The sequence below is a fragment of the Mytilus edulis genome, chromosome 5, assembly GCF_963676685.1.
Source record: "Mytilus edulis chromosome 5, xbMytEdul2.2, whole genome shotgun sequence".
Classification (NCBI taxonomy): domain Eukaryota; kingdom Metazoa; phylum Mollusca; class Bivalvia; order Mytilida; family Mytilidae; genus Mytilus; species Mytilus edulis.
The window spans coordinates 92,057,232-92,076,826 of NC_092348.1; the positions used below are offsets into that span (position 1 = coordinate 92,057,232).

Sequence of the window (19,595 nt, forward strand, 5' to 3'; positions counted from 1 at the left end):
TTTTTTATTTTATGCAATTTAAGTTTAAAAAGTACTAGGTCTTTATGCTAATCCTCAATCAATATCAGTCTTTGGATGCTTCAGCAATACGAAAGAAAAGCAAAAAAAAACCCCTAAACATTATACGATCGATCATACTTACCTTTTTATAAATATGTGTTTCAGCTCCAATAATGCCAGCAAAGAGTATGCTTCTGAAGTCAACAAATGTAACTTCTGTTGACCTAGATATGACGTCATGGCTTACATCTGGTTGTCCAATCACATTCTTTTCAATAAAATACCAAGTTTGGGGAGATGACAAATGGAAAGAAGTCGCAAACCACATTGACTGGAATATTGTAAGTAATTTACATTCCTCATTACTACATTGTGTTGTATTTCAGTTGGAAAAGAATTCATTCATCATTTAATCAATAGAAATACTTTTTTCGACCACTTTAATTGATAATCGTTAAATGTAAATTAAAAAATATATAAAATCATCTTCCACGCATGATTCATGAAAACTATCGTATACAATTTCTATTGACAAAATTCATTAATTTGGACAGACGCATAATGATTTGGCCTGGTAAATCATTTTGCGTATGTCCAAGTCACATTGTTATTCTGTATAGTGTATAGAAGTAAATTTCAACCATTGATACTTATTTTGATTCCCACCTAACACAAACATGTCTATATTGTTTTTCAGACATTTTTCCGTGTGTTGGACCTTCATCCGGCTACTTGGTATAAGATGATCGTTACAGCATACAGTGACGCTGGTTCAACAGAAAGTCCAATAGAGTTTGCAACCCTTAACTATCATGGAGGTGTGTGCAATGTCTTCTCTAGAAAATAAATGCATCTTTTAATGTATAATGTTGGTATTTGAGGCAATACGTTAGCTAATTTTATTTTGTACCAAACTATACCAACCGTACTAAGTAGAAACAATTTAAAAAAAAGAAGAAAATAAACTAAACTAACAATGCCATTGCAAAAAACGAAAACGAAAAAATACCCAAACAACAGCACACAGAACACAACAAAGAAACTAAAGACTGAGCAACGTCATCCCAACTTTAAAGATCACAGGTGCTCTGGAAGGGTTGTCAAATCTTCGTCATGTTACTCCTAACAAATAAGTGGATCAGTTTTAAGAATCACAATAAAAAATTTGGTAAAAGATTGGTAATTGACTCTTATCTTATCCTAAGACATCACAAAATTGATAAATCATCGGAAAAGTAAACGTTCTAACCTTCTTTTTTATATTTCAGAACTAATTACTCCTATCTATGTATCTAACAAATATGAGAAAAGATTTTATGAAAAAGAAATTGTGATAATTCCTCTGTGTGCTGGTATAGTATCAACCTGTGTTCTACTGGTTGCAGTTTTACTTTATTGCAAAAGAAAGAGAGAATTACTTAAACTCAAAGATACATTTAGTAAGTTGACATTTAATATATTCTTATTGTCCATATGCAACAGCTTCTTCAAATATTGTAACAAAATAGAATTTTAAATTATTATCAGTAATGAAAGTTCTCGTTTTACAATTGTCATTTCGGGGCCTTGTATGGCTGACTATGTGATATGGATTCAACTCATAGTTTCACAAAAATAGAATAATACAGAAATATTGTTAATTTGTAATTGTTTGTCTTTTGTAAACAATTTCTCGAAAAAAGCAATGGTGCAGCGGTTTACTTGATATTTCTTGAAAAAAATATCATTTAGTAAAGACGCTTTCTAAGTTTTTAATACGTATTAGTTGAGTCATGAATTAAAAACCAATGTTTGAGTATTTAAAAACAACTTATTACTTATGTTACAGAAATATCTTCGAATCTCCGTCGAGATATTACAGCAGAAACGTCCCTTATGAATGACCTTGACAAAAGGTTAAACTGTGACTACGACAGCAGCAGTGGCAATTCTGAACCTTTCACTAAAAGAAATGTAAACCTACTGATGTCTTTAAACTCTGATGACAATTTACTTGAAAACAGTCCATCTTGGTTGTTTAACACGGATACGAGTAAAAGTAATAGTGAAAATGGATCATTTGAAAAGTCAGGTATGGAAATGGTATTTTTTTAACAACCACAGATTTGTTACAGTAATTAATATTATATTAAATAGAATATTCACATAACGTTTATTAATTTTAGTCACGATTTTATTCACGATGATATGCTTACTATTTAAGAGACGGTTTTTAACCTATTTACAGTTTCATTTTCTGCTAAATGATAAGAGTACATATTTAAAGTAAGGTTTTTCTAATAAGTAATAGTTCAGGTCTTAAAAAACGAATGTTATGTCATTCATTTTTACCTATTCTCATTATAGACGACGATGGTAACATCAAACCTTATGCAACATTTAATGAAATGAAGCAAGCACTGAAAGAAAGGTCAGATATGGATGATATTAGTCTGGAAAAAGCAGAAGCTCAAAGAGCTGTAAGTATTTTCAAAATAATTAAAAGCGCGGCAATTCCAAACACAACAAATATATTTCTGTGTAATATTTCCTAAATGTCACTAGCCACAACTGAAAGAAATTTTATTGTTATCAGATTAGAAACTATTTTCTTAATTCGAATTATTATATTAAGTGTATAACGAAATTGAATACAGAAGCAAAAGTGTGCTATGCTGCGAATTTTCACCTTCTGTTGATATTGCCGAACATTTAAAATTCTGCATTCTATTTTTTTATTCATTTATTTATATCAGATAAGTTAGTTATTGCACGTTTTGTCGTTTCTTTTCAATTCTAAATCAGAAACTTTTAATGCCTAGATCAAGTGTCAATATGTCTTTGAAAGTGAGGATATTATTTAATAGATTATATTATACTTTGTAATTATTTAATTCTTCCTGGGAGGAACAGGGATTAAAATTTGCCTAATCTTACTCTTTCCCTTAAACACATCAAACGAATGGATAACAACTGTCATATTCTGGACTTAGTATAGCCATTTCCCCATGTTACCATTAGGAAACAACATATGAATATAATTATTTTGTTGTCCTGCAGTGCAACTTTCAGTTTTATTTTCCTCTTTGTAGATGCTTACTGAGCCGTACGTGCCATTTTATAAACAGAAATCAAAATATCCTGAAAAATTAGCTCCAGTGCCTCCTGTTAAACCTCCAAACATTGACCCAGCATCCAATACTACAGGATATGACAATGAAGGTAAGGTTTGAAACTTTTGTTTATTGCAAATCATCAGTGCGATGATGTCTTACGCTTCATCTAAGATGTTAGAGATTTGTACAACTGTATAATAATAATTTGATGACATTAAATTTGTTACTATCTTCAGATTGATTGCTTCGTCGTTTAGATATTAGGAAGTAAAATAATAATGCTAGATTATTTTCTTTCTTCAAAAGAATCCCCTGTATGACTCTGTTTAAAGCCTTCGACATATGAATTAAAAAACAAGATTTTGCTAGATGAACATCTTTCAATTTGTCGTCTAGGTGGGGTTCGTGTTGCTTATTCTTCTATGTTGTGTCATGTGTACTATTTTTTGTCTGTTTGTCTTTTTCATTTTTAGCCATGGCGTTTATTTTCGATTTATGAGTTTGACTGTCACTCTGGTAGCGTTCGTCCCTCTTTTAGAATGGCAATTTCTTGTCTAAAAAGTAGAAAAATCGAATGATATAATTCTATTACAAGAGAAAAGCGACTCAGACTGTATCTTCACTAGCATTTAACATCGCCCCTAGAGTTGGTATTTTTACAAGGTAAATTTAAAAAGGGGGAATTCCAAAAAGTGGTTTCGAAGTGGACTTGTACGACCCAGTACGTTAACGTTGATTATATGTAATGTAGGTATCCAGATCGTTGATCTCGTTCTTGTCTTTAATTTATTCAAATGACACACAGAACAGACCTTTATTTTTTTCCGGATTCCTTCCTTTGTAAGTGTCTTGTAGGCATATGTCAAGTTTTCAAGTGAAACAATTGTAAACAACACGTTTAATAATGTATTGCGTCCGAAGCGCTTTTCTGGATTTACCTTCATCAGGAACGCTCAAAGCCAAACATTTGAAATCCGAAGATGTATAAGTACCGAAACCGTTGAAGAGCTATACGTCAAAAATACCTAAATAATTAGCCAAATTCATCTAAAGCCAACTTTGCCTGAGGGAGTTGAAACCTTAGTTTCTTAATAATTTAAAAATTAAAAAAAACGGACAATTTTAGTAAAGTATGTTCAATCATGTCAGTACCGAAATACTGATATTGAACTGATGATACCCTCGGGGACTGGTCGTCCACCAGCAGAGGTATCGACCCAATAGTGTAAAATATTGAAAACAACACGTTTAATAAATTATTGCGTCCGAAGCATTTGGAACATTTTCAGGTTGATAAACTATACGTTTTATTTTTATTATGCATGTACAACCTACATATCGATATCATCTGTCTCTTTAGGCTTTTAGGTCACACAGATCTGTCGGTGCATATATCAAATACAGTCTTTATTCCCCATTATTTACGAACCGTACATTATATTTTTTATATCTTCATATCGATATAATCTGTCTCTTTAGGTATGGCTTTGAGCCCACGTAAATATGCCAGTGCAGATCAAATACACGCTTTGTTTACAACTAGTCATGGGAGACAACATAACTTATACGGAAAAGTCAGAAATACACCACATCATGCATCTGATGATAAAGGTAGCACACAAAATGTCAAGATTAGTTTATATCTGTTGTTTTAAATAAGGATCTTAAATTCCTTACAGAAAGATTTTTCATAAATTGTACTAAGTATTACAACTTATTAGAGAACTCTTGCATTAATATAAGTCATATTGCTCATTTAAAATGGGCACCTGTGAAATGATATACTGTTAAAAAAAAGAAAGCAAATAAATCTACCGTCTTCTATAAGTAAAAAAAGCTGCCATCCCATCAAATCCTCCGAATGATGCCAGACATAAAGAAATGAAAAAAACACTCATACCGACTTGTACGATCATGATTTGAGACAGACTCATCACCATAAGGCGGGGTGGTATAAGAGATAACAGAAAATCGAAATTTGATTTGGAGAGTACTTACTAAAAGCATTTCAAACGGCACTAACTCACAACGGAGAGATAGTAGATGCAAGGACTTGATTAGGGCACCTAATATGCATGCATCAGCTATAATTCTTATATCATAAATTATAATTAACGTAACTAAAGATGACAAGTTATCACCATGCATTGCAATCATTAGGTTGTAACAAAATCTTTTAAAATTATGTAAAGGGGCTAGGATTTTGGTTTCTGAAGTTAACACAAAAAAAAGTTATTAAAACACAATTGGACGAAAAATAGAGCAATGTAACCAACATAAATTGAGAGAATTATAAGACAAGGAACTTATTGCATCCTTAACAGATTTCAATATTTCTTTTGCAGCGAGTTTAAGACACAGTATTATATCAAGTGTTACGACAGTATCTTCAAGTCGTGATGAGTTATTGGAGGCGTTAGAGAATGCACGGCGTAACCCTCCATCATCTGTCCTGTATGAATCTCAACAGGATACCAGTTCACAGCTGACTGATAGTCCCGGTGATCCGGGTATTCGTCAATTCACCCAATCACCACCTGAACCCAATGAACAAAGGGAGGCAGCCTGCCAATTTCGATCTAAACAAGGTAAACTTTTTTTCACAACTAGAGCATAAGACTCACTACAATCATTTAAAAAGGCTTTTCAGATAAGAATTCTAAATAAATGAACATAATGGGGTTTACTTTTTCTGTATTACAAAAAGAAATTTTATGACGATTTTTTTCAATCGCCGACATATCAAAACGTTGGAAGTAGAAATAGCTGGCAAATACTTTAACACAAACCCTTACTCTGACCAAGCATCTAATCAAATCGCTTTATCATTTCAGACAAGTTATGTACGGGACAGAAGAAAGATGAAGATACAGGCGTTTCAGACATTGGAAAACAGTCTACTGTACATCCAAGGAAAACGAGAGGGAAACATAAAACTAAACAACGAGGTCAATTGACAGGAAAAAGAAATGTTTCCCAAAATGTAAAAAGGTATTTGTTCAATTTCTACATATAAGCATTTGTAGATGATTTCGTTTAAAATAAATTAGTTTTGCAACATAACATAGCGTCCACAAAAGGAAAGACATTTGCGTGAATCTTATTTCTGTTTTGTGTCCTTAAATCAAATTGGGGAAAATTTGAAGCTTACAACGTTTTTTTCTGAAAAACGTGTCGTGATATGCCTGCTGCAAAGATTTACAACTGATTGAATCTCTTGTCAATATAAATACAAAATATTTACAAGAGGATTCTCAAAATACTCGAAAACCTTATTCTATGGATTCATTTATAATTGTGGAATACATATTTCATGGTTTTTATGGGTAAGGAAAGCACACGACTCAAAAACATTGCTGGATTACATGAATTTATTATTTATTTATTTAAAAATAACAGGATCAAATGAAGAAGACCATGAGAACCCTCGACAATTTCATATTTTTCAGATGAAAGTTAATTCAAATGTTACAATATGAATTCCCATTTAACCATCTCAATTTCTCGTTGTTAATTAAGATCTCAATTATTTATTTTAGAACGCCTAGTATGGCTAGTACAACGAGTAGTGAAGAAGTAACTTATACCTTTGGAGGCAAAGAAACACCACCGCGATATAGTCCATCTGAAGGTTATCTCTCATATCCTCATGAAAGTTATCCGGAGTCAGACTATAGCATAAGTAAAAGAGGTATGCTGTGTTAATATATTATCTTCATTTAATGTCAAATTACATTATATGACAATAGTTTTTTACTTTGACATTGTGAATTTAAGTATTATTTTCATTGAAAACTATTATCACATGTTTGATTTTAACTGCTTTGCTGCTTTACAAGTAATTTAGATTAGCAATTTTTGATTTAAGAACAGTCTTATTGGAAATTGGAAATATAAATAATAATAGCAAGAAGGGTTGCAAAGAGACTTTATATTTTGTAATCATATTTTCTAATACTTTGTAAACTATCTAAGATAGTTTGTGACACCAGGTAACTTTGTCTTCACATATATCCGGATGTATATCAAAGTATACTGTTTATATTTTTTCTAGTAGGTAGATCTACACCTCATATAAAAACTAGATACGATGTAAGCTTACAAACACCTGGCAATGATGAAAACAAACCACTGGTCACCTCACGTGCAAGACAGGGTTTTGCAACAGAACAGGACGAGGAAGCTGTCAGACTTCTAGATAGGTATATACAATTGTTTCATGAACTCAGTACAAACATCTGATCCTGTCGATCTTTTCTGTTTAAAATATTTATTACAATCATATACGATTTGTTTCACATAATATAATGTTTGTTTTTATTTTTTTTAATTGTTTTCTGGAGATTCGGCAAATTTCTGTCTATGCATACTGTGGATCTTTTATTGTTCGTTGGATACCATTTAGCCATGGCGTTGTCAGTTTGTTTTAGATTTATGAGTTTGACTGTCCCTTTGGTATCTTTCGTCCCCCTTTGTATGTGTTTCGTGGGTGAAGGTGAACCACGAATTGAAATATTCAACAAATTTTGCATAGGCTTTGCATGTAGAGTGTTGCAAAACAACGAAATGAAAAATCCACGAAATTTTAAGTTTTCCTTAATCCACAAAAATTGATACCCACTAAACCAAATGAATCCACAGTATGTATAAAACGTTAATCTTAGGTTTCTTTATATATGATGAAACTTAATTTAATTTGGTAGCTGGGCAATTCAAAACAAAAATGACGAACACATATATTGGTTTAATTAGTTGTATAATAGAAAAGAACTCTTCATATTTAAAGTTAATACACGAAAAGTATGACACAGTTTTAATTGGACCTATTTGAAACAAATTGTTAGATTTTGTTCGTATGAAATGGTATTCTTTTGTAACTTTTGTTTTTAAACGAGAAACCTATATTTATTGCTGAAACAAACCTGAATGTTATTGTTTCTTACATTGCAGACATTATAGACCTGTAGAAATTGGAGGTGCTGTTATATTAACAGACAGAACAAGGTCATCTGACAAAGGCTACACGGACGATTTTACTATAGTATAAATTATGTGACCAAACAAAATAGCATACGTAGTGAGTTTAGTCTTTGCCAGATTATCAGAAAATGTCAACAAAGTTTTTACTTGATATGCGAATTGTTAAATCGTAACAAATGGTTCCTAAACGCTGTTGCAGAACTTGTCTTTCTGTATTCTGTATATAAATTGATAATGGATGTCTTGAAGAAAGGAACACTAGCAAAAGTGTCAGTTCAGAAGGCATTAGAAGTTACCATATAGATATAAAGATGTTTAAGCATCTAAAACATTGTGCCTTTGTATATTTAATATGCAAATGCTGGTTAAACATTAAAGATCAAAACAAACTAGTGTGTAAATATCACGTCAGTATTTATGTATAGCGTGTAATATCGAATCAGTATTTATGTTTAATGTGTAAATATTAGATCATTATTTATGTTTACAAATTTACTTTATATTGATGTTCATGTTATTTATAATAACAAGATGAACTGTAAGTTTTCTTTTATTATAAGTTTTACTTTTATCTATTCAAAGTAAGATTAATTGGACACAAGATTTGTTAATCGAGGCATTTTATCGAACTCATGTCTCATAATTATATAGTAACGTTTTAGATATGAATAATGACATTGGGCATTTTAATTATACTGGTAATGTGTGGTTTTTTTTCTCATTGTTTTTATTAATTACACATTTTTATATGTTTAATGATCATGTTTTGTGGTTTTAAGAAGAGGCAAGTCATAACTTTGAAAAACAAAAACTTATCTTTTGGCTTTTATTCTTTAGGATGAAATGAAATGTGTTTGAATAAAGTTAGAATGAAGCAACAAATAATTCTGGGACATTTGTAACTTACTGTCGCTTCAAAATCATCGACCACTAGCTATGATAATCATCAGGTAACATGATTTTACAGTATTTATCATTATTATTTATAAATTATTGTGTTATTTTGATGTTTAGGTTTTATTGTTGTTTTTATTTTGATATTATCTATGACTGATAAGTCTGTAGTAATAATATGAGGCAGGTATTACCTGTAAATGGGGACGAAGTCTGTGTGAATTATTTTTTTGTAACTTAAATATTTGTTTAAAAAAAAAGAAACGGAAATACCGTAACGTTTCCGATTTTGGGTCTGTTGTTAGGGATTTAGTTGTGACGTTATTAAAATTATGACGTCATATGCAATGTAAACAAAGAAACGCTATTATCAGGTAACGTTTTTTAATATCAAGGAATTATAAAAAATGAAATTGGTATTGCGCGTTCCTTCCTATTTTATACTAGACTGATAAATATATATTTTACTCAAAGTTTCATACAAACGAGACCGGAAAAAGGAAGTACATTGTACATTTCTGCGCAGGTCCGGGATTTCAAAACACGACAAAAAAAAATTTTTTTTTGAGTTCATTAGTACAATGAAAAATTCGGGAAATTTTCCCGTATTTTTTTTTTATTGAATTTTCTACTGTTATTGGGGACTCCGTCCCCATATTAAGTATTTGCCAAAGAGAGGCTTCATGTATACGCTGTTTTCTTTTTTAATCCTTATATGTAGGCGGTACAAACATTGTAACACTACAGGGCGACAACTCTGTTAAAATCAGCTGAACGTTTTAATCACGTTCTATTGTTACTTCTCAATGAAAAAAAAATAGTGTCTGCAAAACTGCTTAATATTCTATTCAACAACTTAAAAATTATTATACCACCTTAAACTTTTATTTTAGCGTAGTCAATATTAAATAGTTGTCATTCATTATTGAAATGTTTATTCATTACATATATTAATTTGGGTTTTACTTTACCAATAGGTTAAAGTAAATAACTATTCATTAATGCGCATTTTGACAATATTTTTTTTCAAGTTTAATACGTCTTTGTAAATACCATTTATATAAGTTGTCATCAAATACGTGTCTTTGTTTTTTTCTAGTCAAATTGTAAACCACTGCCATGTTTTATTTATTTAGTTTTGCTATTTTTATTTTTATTTTGACAAAGTCATATTTATTATTTAGTTTTCGTATTTTTTCATGTGATTCGTGATAAGCTAAAAGTGCAATATTTCTAAGTTATGTTTACATGTGTGTGTTTTGTATAGAGAATTATCATTGTATAGAAAAAAGTGCAAATGTGAGATATGAATGAGGAATTGTGTTTCCTATTTGTGATATTATTTTTGACTATTCCTAATCAATTGCATATGATTAGATTATTAAAAAAAGCTAATGTTTTTTGTCTAGTCTAAAATTCGTAAAATATATAACTACGAAGTTATTACTGAGCTTTAAGTTACTGTTAGCTCTGCCTTTTTGTAAATTAATAGGATTAAAATTAATAACAGTGACTACTAGATAATTGCTTTCACGAGAAGGGGAAATTTAATGACAAGGTACAGGTAAATCATGCCAAGATTTATTCACAAACGTAAAGAATTGGCTTATCAAATCATAAGTAGTAAGTTTAAAGATTTATTTCATCGCTTAATTGATAATGCTGTCGTTTCAAAATGATGCAACGTCAGCAAAGATGGCTGTATAAGAAATAAATCGAAAAGATTGATTCATGATTAAAAAAAATCTTTCTTTTTTTCGATAAAGCAGTTGTTTAACTAACATTCTTTTTTTTAACATTCAGTTTTTCAGTAACCTCAACTTTTATATCTTTACAAGATGTCAACTATATAAGAATAGTTTAATTTCAAAGTGAATGGAGTATACGGAATGTAAGACGCATTGATACCTCTTTGATACTGACATTCCGAAGCAGTGCAATGGAATAGTTAATGTAATATGATGATATGTAATGTGTATGTTTTATGTATGACAGTTACATATGACGTTTTGTTATAAAATATATTGATATAAAGAGTTGAATTAATAGAGTTTGTTTTCTTTTTTCATTAATTATAAATAACTATAACGAATAGTACAGGTCACTCTTCTGGTGCATCAGAGTTCATCCTTCATATATTTTTGTCTTTAGATGTTAGTATAGTCGTCTGATCTTTACTGTTACCGATGGTGACGGAGTGTGGAATTGCAAGGTGGGTGATACATGCATAGCTTATGCTGTCGACCACACGCTCTTGCTTCTCATAGATATCATGCGATTTTCTCAGCTTATGTGTATTACATCAGTACCTTACTGTTGTCTTAGTTAATCATCGTTTCTGTAGCTCAATCCTTTGCATTTTGAGAAATGTTTTATAAACCAATGCTTGCACCTATAAAAAGAATATGGTGTGGAAGGACTGTCAAAAGGGCAACAATTTAAAAGACATAAAGAAGAAGATGCAAATAACTATAGGGCATCAAAGGTCTTCACGAATGAGACAAACCCATACCGTATAGCTAGCTATAACTAGGTTTAGTACCATATATCACCGACCAGTCGACGGTATTTACTACGTGCTGTAACCCAAAAAAGTGTCCCATGAAATTGTGTCTTTTTAAATATATTTCACAGTTCATCTGTGAAATTTCGTTCACGGGACAGAATATCACATTTGTAAACTATAAGATAGTATCTCCCTTAGTGAAAAATTATCCCTAGTACTTGGACATAATTTCAAAGTGTAGCTATTTTTTCTGTTCCTAATGAAGGGAAATAATTTAGCAATCATTGAAATTTTTTATCAATTAGTTAAATCATAATTGAAATTTAAATCAAGACAACACAGCTGGAAACAAAAATGGAAATTGGTGAATATTATTAAATCAGCTATATGACTGTTTGCGTGACGGTCAATACCCTCGAAAGCAGATAATTCAGAAGGAAGGCCAAACAATTTGAAATTAAAAACAATGAAACGTTTTATAAACATGTTGACAAAAAACACAGGAGAAAACATTTAAACTTGTTGTTCATAAGGACAAACTGAAACAGTCTGGTGTTGTACCTATGCCATAATGAGAGTGGATGCCATCTTGTGGTTAATAAGACCTGAAATAAGATGTCTGGAAAATATTACTTCCCGAGAATCACAGACATTGTCAAGAAATATATATCAGTTTGTGAAGAATGTTACCATCAAAATAAGAAAGTCAAATTTGTTATGCCAGAATTGAAATTATTTGGTATAAGACAATACTTTTATGCAATTTGGACATGATTTCACTATGAAAATAAATTATCCAACAAAGGTCAAAAATAGAATATCTTTTCAAGGGACACTTTAACATGGAAATGTTCAATATTTTGTAATAAAAATTATGTCCTGGACAAAATTTCACAGGTCATATCCGTGAAATTTGTCCATGGGACATCATTTCATGGGGACACTATTTAATCCTACATACGCACATCAAAACCGGGCCTAAAAACCCCTGCAAATTAAATATTGAGCCCAAAATTACTTACTTTATGAATAAATTTGCCTGATATACACTGTGGGTATGGTTGTCCTGCGAGAGAACGTACTGTGCTGGTGATTTGGTCCTGTCAGGTGCTGGTGGGTCCTGATTCTGTGCTGGTGGGTTTGTTTACATTGTATCAGAACGGCAATAAAACGACTGTTTTGTTGCTTAATTTTTCTCTGATGCGTCATAAGTACTATGCAAAGTATATTACAACAATATTATATTGCAAAAGTCGTACAAGTTCGTTAAACGGAATTGTCCTGACGCTGTGCTGGTGATAAGAAAAACGGTCCTGGTACTGTGCTCCAATGTCCTGGTTCTGTGCCTTTATATTTTAGTTAAAAGAAGCATATATTCAAGATCATTGATGCTGCATTGTTATTGACTAATTAACTGTGGTCTGCTTTCTTGAAATTGACATTGTTGTGAATCTGTTTACTGTTATTATGAGAGAAAAAATACACCTATTTTTTTTATTTTTTTTTTAAATTAACTGTAATTTTATTTATTGGCCTGTTGATGGAACCCTTCTTGCCCCTTTTAAGATAAGAAAATATGTTAACGATTTTCGGGATTACGATCATTTTGCAAGATTACCAAAATACGTTGTAATTTATACAATACTTATATAATGCAGATGATGTGGTATGTTTGTTGTCAATGGAAAAATTTCCATAAGAAACCAAAGAAAGTATGTGTTAACAACCATACGTCATCGTACGACCTTCAACAATAACCGATAAAATAAAAATGTAAAAGGTTTTGCATAAAAATGGAGAGCAAAAATATAGAAAAAAGGACTTACTGAGCGTTTGAATCATATGTCTTTAGCAGCTTTAAACACATTTGTTTGTGAACAATTGAGTGCTGACTATAAGAATGACAATAGTATTGCGGGTTTGCTTGTTTTGGGTTTTTTTCGGGGGGGGGGGGGGGGGGGGGATGGGGGATAAGTTAATGCGAGGTTACAGTGAAAGTTTTAAGCTTGGAATAGTTTCCCGTAAGATTTAAAAGTTGTATTTTAAAAGAAAAATGTATCTTATAGCTATTAATAATCACTTGCTGTATCTGTAAGATATTTTCAACATTTTTTTTTGTCTGAAGGGTTATCAGGTATTTTTTTTCGAAAACCTAGTACACACTAACAAAACTAAGACTTCTTAGCTTTTTCATTTCAAAATTCCAAAATAGCTTGTTAGCTAAACCGTGAGGTCATTGTTAGGTAAGGTAAAGTACCCTCCTTTCGAAGTAGCTTGGTCCTACAGACAGAAAGATGTGTCATTTGTCGGACTAGTCTACTCTTAAAGTAGGGTAGTTTACATAACTTACAATCATGACTTTTCTGTTCAGCAAGCAAGATAACCAAAGTAATCCCTTTGTCTACACACTCATTGAAATTGGCTGTAATATTGCAAAAGTTCAAGCGATTGGGGCAAACTTACCGAGTAAAAAAAATCAAAATGTCTATCTACCTTGCACATTTTAGAAAATTCAGATCAGATAACGAAACTGGGTCCAGCAACATTTATAAGCAATTTAAGATTTTGACCCTCACAGTTTCCATTCACCACAAATATTCTCGTTACAACGAATCATTTAAATACAAAAATACGAGTTGCAGCCTTTGGTTATCTATTTTAAAATAATTGTATACGGATAAAGTTATGAAAGGCAGCAGGGTCACCTGGGTGAGGAGTCCGTGTCATCTGAAATAAATGCTAAGCATATATCTAGATAGCGACAGATAACCATGACATTAAAAAACTCTCTTCTTTTCGATTTTTTTCGAACAAATTGACACATAAAATGAATTATATAGTATTGTGGAATTTTTAACTTGTGTTCAATTCATTGGTTACACCTTTTACTAGAATAACAATCCTGTCAAGTATGAGCTGGGTAAAATATTTCAGAAAAGAAGATGGAAATGTGAAAGTTTCAGTGCGTCAGGTGCAACAGCATACGAACAGCTAACATGCCTTGTCAGGGTGGAAGCTAAAAAGTCCACGAAAATTTGATTTAAAACCTTTATTCGTTCCAACAAAGTTAATGATATTTTTTTGAGGATTTAACCATCTACGACAACAAGATTTTTTTTTAGAATTTACAGCTCTTCTATAAATACATGCAAAGCAAACCTTGATTATATTGCTTGCTATGATTGTTTGGATGGTTGTAAACGACAGGTAAGTAGTATGTTTACTATATACTAGAATTGGTTTGGACAATAAACATTAACTTCAATTCCTGTCAGTTTGTATTTGTCCAATCAAATCCCAGTATGTATTGAATCTCCGCCTACCTACTGTTTGAAAATATCCTTGGAGCAAACATAGCAAGCAAGTCAATCAAAGTTATTTTTTGCATGCTTTTAAAGAAGAGTTTTACTATATAATGCAAAGAAGCGTTTAAGTCTTTCGCCAAAAAATACTATCAATTTCTTTTTGTCCTATGTAAACTTCCGTACCATTTCCTTCCATTCATGATCATTAAATTGAACTGTAAAATCTTTCTTGGTACCTTCTTAATTACTTATGTAAACATAATTATGACAATAACTATTGTGAGCACAAGATTCACTGCACACTGTTAATTAAAGTTCTGCTTAATCAAACATTAAAATGTGAACTTAAGTTTTGAGACTTTTTAAATCGACACGATTGGGATTTTTGCATATGAGAACATGGTTTATCTATTAGTTGAAAATGCGGCTTTGAACTAGCTTTCAGTACCTGTGAGCATTTGTTGTTCAATAATGTGTGTCTTTGTGTTATTATTTTTGTGATAAATTGTAGTGTTGCTACACCACTGTAACAATGAAGGAGGAAATGGGGGGGGGGGGGGTTGAGTAAGTGGGGAGGTGTATGCGGAGCGCTAACAAACATGTCTATGCAGCATGGGCTTTGATCATTGTTGAAGCATCAATGTAAGGGGCATTTAATATCTTAATAAAACTATTTTTATTTCAGATAGTATATATTGTTATCTGTTTTGGACGAAAGAGGTTGCCCTGTTATGTAATTGTGTAATACAAGTAACGATCATTTGAAAACACATATTAAACAGTCAAATGGATGCACAAGAGCTAAAATAGGAGTCATAGATCCTATTGACAATAATTATCTGCCCAATTTTATTGATTTTGTAACATTTGTTTCAAATATGAGCAACTTCTTATCCAAAATCACCAGCACCGTATCAGGACTCACCAGCACAATGACAGGACCCACCAGCACAGTATCAGGACATGAATAAATTGAAAAAATGCTAAATTTTAATAAATTGCAATGTTTTTTCACAAAATAGTTTTGTCGTGTGGATTGCGGTATAGAAAGCGGACTCTATGAGCATTTTTGTTTTATTTTTTCAGTTCGAGATTTTCTGAAAATGAGCATTTTTGTGTTACGCTTACTGAAACAGTTTAGAGGGTCAACTTTTTAATGGTTTACATATGAACCCATAAGAAACAAAATTGAAAAATCTCAACTGTTTTCTTCTATTTTTTATGAGTGAAAACGTCAAAAATCATCATTTTCGTCTTTGTTTACATTTTTTCATTGATCACCAGCACCCGTCAGGACCGAATCACCAGCACAGAACATTCTCTCGCAGGACAACCATACCCACCGTGATATAGTAATTTTCTGGACGGCGAGTAAGAAATATCATCACGACAGCAAATAGACCTCAATGAACGATATAAATAAGTAAAAATGTCTTACCTGAGTGTTGTAATAATAAGCCTTGGGATATACATGTCCTAACAATTATAATACCCAACTGCCACTTTTACCAACTCTACGCGTGTGCTCAACTCAATGGCCATGTGTCGACTGATTTGAAACTTACCTGTGAAATTCCAATAGGTACCTAATCACGTGATACACATGGAAGGTCTGCTTGACTACATAGTTCGGTGGAAGTGAAAATAAGACCTTACATAAAATATAGTCGTGTATGAAATATATATATATATAAATAAATAAATGGAGTTTGTTACAACATGGTTACACAAATTACATTTTTCACAAATTGATGAAATTATTTACAGAAAACGCTATCTAGTTTGTAAATACAGCAACTAATACTACGCAAGTGTTCTTAAAACTTTTGATATTCATGGATGGAATTTGAGTGTTATAAGAGGCGAAATTAACTATAGCAACATTCAAGATCATAAGTCTAACATAAACCGAACACAAAACTTAACATAAAAAAACGAAAGACTGAATAACACGAAACCAGCTAAAAATTGGAGTGATCTCAGGTGATCCGGAAGGGTAAGTAGATCCTGCTCCATATAAACTTATTTAAATAACCTAATCATGAGCATTATGAAATAAGAGAATCCTTCGTAATGTAAATCCACAAAACTGAACTTACCGACAGGTGATCAAATATAATACAAACATATATGGTATCGATTTTGAGATACTTCTTAACGAAAAGCATTCTGGAGCAGGCAAAGCCTCCCCGTAATATATTATGATCACTTTGGAAAATTACTTTGATATGCTGTTAATAAGAAGATATATAATATTGAAATATCATCAAACGATTAGCAATTTGAAAAATAAATCTCTAATCAACAAACAAATATCATATATTTATTATTTATAATATTATTTCATTGTATAATATGTTTAATGTTGATTTATCTGAATAAATATTGTTTAAACTAAATATCCTAAAGCATAATACAAGCACAAGGAAAAACCAGACACAAGTTGGAAAGTAACAAGTTCCATGTACTGAAAACTTTATCAGACAAAATAAGTGATTTGTTTGTGGTTTTATTTCAGTCGAGATGTTTTGTTTGTAATTTTTTTCGAATTGATTTGATTTCAAATGGATTAATAAATGAATAAAAGGTTATACGTTATTAAATATACAATATTACTGGTCAAAACGAATTATTTTGTTCTTTTTAGAAATTCAGAATATTTTAAAGGCATCTAATTTACCATTGTGTATCTTTGTTTTCTCGATTTGTATTGATTTGTAACAAAGAGTTTGTTATTTAGGTCTGAGTAATGCCGCTTTGTCCAACTATCAGCACTGAACAACTTAAACTGATCAGAAATGGGATATCTTCAGTCGCCTCAACCAGCCTCAGCATAAATATGTTTACAAAACTTAAAACGCAGTAAATGTACAGGATAAAACATTTAACATAAACAATTCTTGTCTTCTTTTTTTATTATATAAGAACTGAAAAAAAAATTACACATTATAGAAATGAATAGTGTTATGTTTTTCAAATTTCATCTTTTAAATAAACTCATCATAGATACCAGGACTAACTGTTGTATATACGCCAGACGCTAATATCATTCACCTTGGATTCGGAAAGATAAATCAAATTATGTAACTGCAGTTTTTATTATCAAAGAGCTCCCAAAATAAGGATTTGTAAAGTGAGACATAGTGTCGGTTGAAAACAAAACTTTACGACAAAAGAGATGATTTCAGCTTTCCAATTGTGAACTTTCCATTTCTAAGTAGCAACATTCCAGCAGCACCTGCATACGGGGTATATATCTTCCAATTGATACGATATTCCCGTGCTTGCATTTCCTATCATGATTTTCTTGATAGAGGTTTGCTGCTCACAAGGAAGCTATTAAACCAAGAGTTCCAAATGGTGAAGTTGAAATCCTCCCTTCGTAAATTTTACGGACGCCATCACGAGTTGGTTGACCGTTATGGAATAACCGTTTCACACATGATATCGGATATATTCCTTATGTCGTAACTACAATCCCCTTCCTTTTCATGAATATGACCTACCGAATTAGATTATTTACCGGATTTGTAATCACATAAGCAACACGACGGGTGCCACATGTGGAGCAGGATCTGCTTACCCTTCCGGAGCACCTGAGATCACCCCTAGTTTTTGGTGGGGTTCGTGTTGTTTATTCTTTAGTTTCTATGTTGTGTCGTGTGTACTATTGTTTTTCTGTTTGTCTTTTTTCATTTTTAGCCATGGCGTTGTCAGTTTGTTTTGGATTTATGAGTTTGACTGTCCCTTTGGTATCTTTCGTCCCTCTCTTATAGTACAAATCCTTGTCATAGAACAACCTATTTTGAACATAGTAAAAATGTAACCAAATATTAGTTATTGTATGTAATATTATGGACACAGACATCGTTTTGTCCTATACCAGGTTGATGGACACAGACATCGTTTTGTCCTATACCAGGTTGATGGACACAGACATCGTTTTGTCCTATACCAGGTTGATGGACACAGACATCGTTTTGTCCTATACCAGGTTGATGGACACAGACATCGTTTTGTCCTATACCAGGTTGATAAGCTGCTGATAAATTGTTCAAGTAGATTTTCTATTGTCAAAGCAAAAATTTCCATAACATGAAAGTCACATGTAAATTAGTTAAAGAACTAAGAACTAAGTTAAAGTTACTTTCAACAGAAAAAATTCCAAAAGCGTACGTACTTTTAACTTTGTATCTAGCTTGATTTTGCCCGAGCATGCACAAAAGTGTTTAAGTGGTTATAAGAGACCTAAAAATTAAAAAAAAACAGAAAACAATTCAATTGCGAAAACTAACGGCATTATTTATAAGCATGTAATGATTGGTTGTCTCGTTCGTTGCTGTACATTATTTATTTGTTTTATTGTTCATTGTTTTATCATAATTAGGCCGAATATTCAACATAGGTCATGCCAGGGTTTTTATAGCTTGCTTTGAGATATGGGTTTTAATCCTGATTGATGAACGCAAGGTGAAAAATATTTGTTGAATTTAACTTAATTTGGTCTCCGAGATGGAAAGTTGTCTCCTAGGTATTCATACCACATCTTTTAATTACATGTACTTAAGATAACTTTAAAAATAGATAATTACAGGCACGTGAACATTATGATTTACGCTGCCAAGGACCATCAATAAAAGGATGTGTTGAGTACATTCTAATGAGACAGTAACCTAATAAAATGAACCTCGTTTGTAATGTAAAATGTACACATGTATAAACGATGAAATCGTTGTTAATCACCGTTCATGTGATATTGCTGACAACAAAACAAGAAAATAAACATGTGATAAAGTAAAATGTCACAGTCATAAT

At 31.8% G+C, this 19,595-nt stretch overlaps 1 protein-coding gene across 2 annotated transcripts in view; it reads left to right on the forward strand.

Moving 5' to 3' along the window:
- The window catches only part of LOC139524820 (cell adhesion molecule Dscam1-like), a 53,307-nt gene extending 42,292 nt beyond the window's left edge, over positions 1–11,015 (forward strand). For both annotated transcript variants that reach the window (XM_071319923.1, XM_071319924.1), the window contains 13 exons: positions 166–341; positions 698–818; positions 1,269–1,439; positions 1,829–2,071; positions 2,347–2,459; positions 3,072–3,201; positions 4,575–4,706; positions 5,441–5,683; positions 5,930–6,086; positions 6,635–6,786; positions 7,150–7,297; positions 8,046–9,156; positions 9,632–11,015. In XM_071319923.1, the coding sequence (XP_071176024.1) occupies positions 166–341; positions 698–818; positions 1,269–1,439; positions 1,829–2,071; positions 2,347–2,459; positions 3,072–3,201; positions 4,575–4,706; positions 5,441–5,683; positions 5,930–6,086; positions 6,635–6,786; positions 7,150–7,297; positions 8,046–8,142 (1,883 nt within the window). In that variant the 3' untranslated portion in view covers positions 8,143–9,156; positions 9,632–11,015. The remainder of the gene's footprint in view (positions 1–165; positions 342–697; positions 819–1,268; positions 1,440–1,828; positions 2,072–2,346; positions 2,460–3,071; positions 3,202–4,574; positions 4,707–5,440; positions 5,684–5,929; positions 6,087–6,634; positions 6,787–7,149; positions 7,298–8,045; positions 9,157–9,631) is intronic.
- Positions 11,016–19,595: the final 8,580 nt, after the last annotated feature.